The sequence below is a fragment of the Crocodylus porosus genome, unplaced genomic scaffold (assembly GCF_001723895.1).
Source record: "Crocodylus porosus isolate Cpor-Errol unplaced genomic scaffold, CroPor_comp1, whole genome shotgun sequence".
NCBI lineage: Eukaryota > Metazoa > Chordata > Crocodylia > Crocodylidae > Crocodylus > Crocodylus porosus.
The window spans coordinates 2845741-2850594 of record NW_017728924.1 but is presented as its reverse complement, the minus strand read 5'-3'; the positions used below and the strand labels follow the sequence as shown (position 1 = coordinate 2850594).

General features: G+C 49.2%; 1 protein-coding gene across 1 annotated transcript in view; it reads left to right on the top strand.

Moving 5' to 3' along the window:
* The first annotated feature begins 163 nt into the window (after positions 1–163).
* Positions 164–4854, top strand: part of ZBTB33 (zinc finger and BTB domain containing 33) — an 8720-nt gene continuing 4029 nt past the window's right edge. Inside the window, exon 1 of the mRNA XM_019540199.1 lies at positions 164–278. Within this exon, the coding sequence (XP_019395744.1) occupies positions 251–278 (28 nt within the window). The 5' untranslated portion in view covers positions 164–250. The remainder of the gene's footprint in view (positions 279–4854) is intronic.

The window sequence follows — 4854 nt, the reverse complement described above, 5'->3', positions numbered from 1 at the left end:
CTTCCGGGTGGCGCACCAGCAAACCCGTCCGGCGGGTCCACTTCCGGTTTGGAACGGAATCTCGTGCACCCATTTCTGGCCGTCCCGGGTGTCACTGCCAAAGTCTTCCGGCCGGCGGGGAGCACCACTTCCGGGTGCTCACCTGCAGCGCCTCCGCCGCGCAACAAGGCGCTACCAGCGGGTTCCCAGCACCGGCTCCTTTGTGCGGCGGCGGCCTCGCGCTCCCGGGCCCGCGTGCGACGGCGGCAGCATGAGCGCGCAGCGGGGCGACGGCCGAGGTAGGAGGCGCCATTGCTATGGCGATGAGGAGGGGGCGCCCCACCCCACCTCCCCGGGCGGGGATTCGAGGGGGCGGGGAGGCCTGTGCTGGCGCTCGGGATTTCCTAGGGGTGTGGGCCTGGCTGGGCCCCCCGACTGTGTGAAGGGTTTGGACCCCCGGGCTGGAGGTGCTGAGCAGGCTGGGCCGATGCTTCCATTGGGGCCCAAACCTCAGGGTCCGGCCCCTCCGCTTAGGACCAGAGCTGTGCCATGTTTGTGCCCCCTGGTCAGACTGGTATAGACTGGGGGCATGGGGGGTTGCCATCCTCTGCGGCTGGGGCCTGGCCTCTACCTGAGCCTCCTGAGCGTGCATTGGCTGCCCCATCCCTGCGGCAGGCTGGGGTGCCACATCTTGTGTCGCATCAGGGTTGGCGGTTGTCTCGGGTGCCAGGGTGAGCAGGATGGTTTGGAGACGGCTGGTCCTGTGTTGGGTGGGTGGTTGGACTAGATGACCTCTGGAGGTCTCTTCCAGCCCCACTTCCCTGTGCTGTCTGTGATACGCTCCAGCCTCTCCCCTCCCTGTTGTGGGAGCGGGACCTCACTTCACTGCGCCCCTTGTCGTGCCCTCATGCCGCGTCCAATGTTGCAGCTGGGGAACATGTAGGCACCCCCCAACCCTGTGGTTGCAACTGAAACAATTCCTTTCCCAAACATTTCCAAGCACGTTTCACTTGGAAACATTTCCGGTTGCTCCCATCTGCACCCCTAAAATCTTTTCAGTCTGCCAGCCCATTCCTTGCACATGACGAAGTTGGTTGTGCCTACAAAAAAGCTTGTGCTATCTGAAGCGGTTCATGCCGAAGGTGCCACCCTGCCTGACTTCAGCTGCGCACGTAACCACTTCCATGTATGCGCCAGACTCTCCCTAGAAGGGCATGTTGGGCTGAGAATCAAAATGCTAATCTGTCAAGTTGCTCTTAAAATAAAAGCTGCCTGAGAGCAACCTTTTGTGTCAGCTGTACTCCACTCCATGGGATCTGTGGAGCTGTCCACAACTAGAACAGGCCTCAGAATGAGGGAGAACAGCACTTTTCCAGTGGACAGCTCATGGCCCTGCAATTCCCTTTCCCCAAAAATCAGAATTACTTTGAATCTTCCTGCTTCCACATCGCAGTGCAAGGTGCAGCATTTCTCCTTTCACTTCCCTTCAGTCACACCCCCACCAAAAAATTGGTAATTTGCATGTTCCTATACACTGCAGATACACAACTAGGCCAGCTATTAAGCACCTATGGCTTTAAAAAATGAATTTACCGTATTTCCTATATTTGTCACTCAGAGAGATGGATAGCTAAGGGGATTTATTAAGTTCATGGAGCCTTTCATCTCCAGAGAAACTTTGAGCCAAACCCAGATGGTGTAACAAAAAATGGGTTTTATCTCATGTTTTTTTCTGACTCCGTTTCTAAGGGAGGTATCAGCACTAGAGAAATCTCACCATCACAGATAGCATTGACTAATAATATTGTTGGTGTTTGCAGGAAAAAGGTTAAGGCCAGACTATAAGGAGAGTTGAATTAGCTTTAGTTTGATTATTGTGTGAATAACTGATCATCAGTGTTTAATGGTTTGTGGAAGCTGATTTATATTGTTGATCCTAATAGGGCCTTTCCCGATCAGGGTGGAGACACCATGCAGGGAAGTGCTGTTGCAAATGCTGTAAACACTCCTGGTGTTACCAGAGGCTTTCAGCCAGTCATGTAGAACAGCAGCCCTGAAGCATAAAAACCACTGGCACAAAATTCCCTGAGGTTTTCATTAATCCATAGAAACCCAGACTTAACAGCTAGGTGGAAAACCACAGAACGTGTGGGTATTCTTTTTAACTTTCTCTTTATTATTTTAATCCTTACAAAACAACAGCATCATACAGTCAGCATCAGTAATGTAGTCATAATCCAGAATGTCACAAACATCACATTTTAACAGTTCTTTACCCTGTGGAATTAGTGTTCTTCCATTTACATCATCAGGGAAGAAATCCTTATGGAAGCTGTTTTCTTCAGAAAAAACTCCATGTTTTTAAAGAAACATGTTTGAGGTAAGAGTCTTTGCTTTGTCCCAACATCTAATAAACATCAGGTGTAAAGAATCACTTCATAATGGTACTCCTTATCGTATGGCGTGTGCCACTTTACACAGATCTAAATTAAGTAAGGCATAAATGCAACAGCTAGTTCATGGATGGAAAACTGTTCCAGTTTCCACACCCACTGTGCGCCTTACAGGCAGCATCTGGAAGTGGCAGGAAATCTAATCACAACATATATTAAAAGAGGTAAAAATATATTCTCATATAAGAATGACTTTTTCTAAGGGAGGGATCGCAGAGCTGCGCTGTGAGTGACATTCTTGTGTTATCTGTCTTTATGAGGCTATGTGGGGATAGCTCTGTCATTGCTGAAACTACTGTCATGCCTCACGATCATTACAACTCCATGAGACCTCAGTTCCATAGTGCTCCTGGCTAGTCTCTAATAGAAGATAAAGATGCTTAGCTTACCAACATTTGTAAAGAGCTTCAAAGCATTTTTACATAGATGAGGTATATAATCTTTATACTCTATACATTAAAAGCTGGTAGGCCTGATCTTGTTCCCATTAATGTCAATAGAAAGCTACCCACAGGCTTTAATGAGTTGAATCATGGTTTGCAATCATAAAAAGTGGACTGTCAAGTAAAACACTGCAGTAGTGGGCATGAAATAGGTGTCAGATGGAAATTAGTGCTTTACTGTCCAACAGTGTTTTCAGACTCAAAATATTTCCCTTTGGATATCATATTTGTATCCTGAGATATGCTCCTGTCTAAGACTGCTGTCAGACTTGGATTATTACTAAGTGTTTTACCTCTGAAATGTCACTTGGTCCCAACATGGGTATGGGGGTTTGTTTCTGTCTCATTACCTTATCACATTTTTTTATATTCTTTTAAAGTATATTTATCACTACATTTTTTTCTACCAATTTTCCTGACACATCAAGCTTTGAAGGGAGCTCTTCATTCCCTAATAATTCTCCATTCTCTTTTAGGAGAAAACAGCTCTTAAGATGGCTTCATTTGACACTTTCTGGGCGCAACTACACAAGATGCTATATCGCCTTAGCAACACGCTACATCACCATAGCAACACAGTATGGCGATGTAGTGTCGGTGGACACAAACTGTGATGCTGCAGCTATGTTGCCATAGCAACACACTCCCTTGCTATAGCACGTTGTTCAGCAACGCAGCAGCTAAAAATAACTGCGCGCCGCCAGCACCGTACGGTATCGGCTGTTCTGTGCCGTCATTTGATCCTTCCAAAAGGAAGCACTAAACGGTGGGGAAGTAACAACGGCGCTGTAGGGGCACATGTAGATGTGCCCTCTTTTTATCACTGTATTGTAGATTTTTTCCTTCTCTCTGAGAGACCTTATCATTTGATTCTTTACATTTGCACTTTATAATGATAATTAGAACTCCCCTCAAACTATTATTTCTTGAAGCATTTGTTTATCGATAAATTAACGGTTGCTTTTGCATTTTTATCTTCTTGCTTCCAAGATTACCTGAATCTCAGTTCTTTTCCATAAAATACTCTATATTATGCAAGGCGCCCCATATATGTGTTTGTTTTTTAACTACAATATAAAGTTCTTCAAGCAATTTTTCATATGTAAACTGCATCTTAAAATGCCTCCTCGATTTAACTAAAAGTTAAGAGTTATGGGCAAGGATGAAAGGGAGAGAATTTTCAGTTTTGGGAAGGTGCAAACAGATGGAGAATGCAGGAGGTGGGGGAGATGCTGACGCTCTTCCAGATGGCAAAGGCTTCAGAGACTGCGGTGCTCTCCTGACAATGGAAAGATTACGAAGAGGGTCAGATGAGTGACGTCTGTTTCTAAGATGCAGCCTTCCCAATCTGCTGTTGAAGTAAAGCCTCCCACCAGGAAGGGGCAGAGACGGGGGCTGTTTTGCAGTGATGGCCTACACGCCCGGCACCAAAGGCTGGGAGCCTCGCACTGCTGGTTGGTGCATGGAAGACAGAGCCTGGGAGTCTCCAGTGGGATTCCAAAATCAGCATCGTCTTGTCTGCGCCGTGGCTGTCAAGGCGTAGGCCTGAGAGGAGCAGGAGGGGCGGGCACCTTTTCAGAGGAAAAAACTGCAGGACGAGCAAATGGTGTCACGCCTCGGCGCGGAGCAGCCTGCCCGGGCACCTTCCCCTGCTCGCTCCAGGGAAGAGAGCGGGACGCTGGAAGCCGCCCTCAGCCCGGGAACTGGCGGCGGAGGAAGGCCGGGAGGAGGATGCACGTGAGGCGGCGCCCTGCTTGGGCCTGAAGCTGCTTCCTTAACCCCTGGATCCTCAGCGCCGCGGAGGAGGAACGAGCCGGGCCCGGCTCCCGACCATGTGGTCCCAGCAGCCTCCACGTGGGGCCCAGCCGCCCGGAAGCAGCCAAGCGTGCTCGGGGCCACGAGCCGGAAGCAGTCGAGTGCGCTCTCTCCACCAACAGGAAGCAGCCGAGCGCGCTCGGGCCGGCAACCGGAAGCAGCCG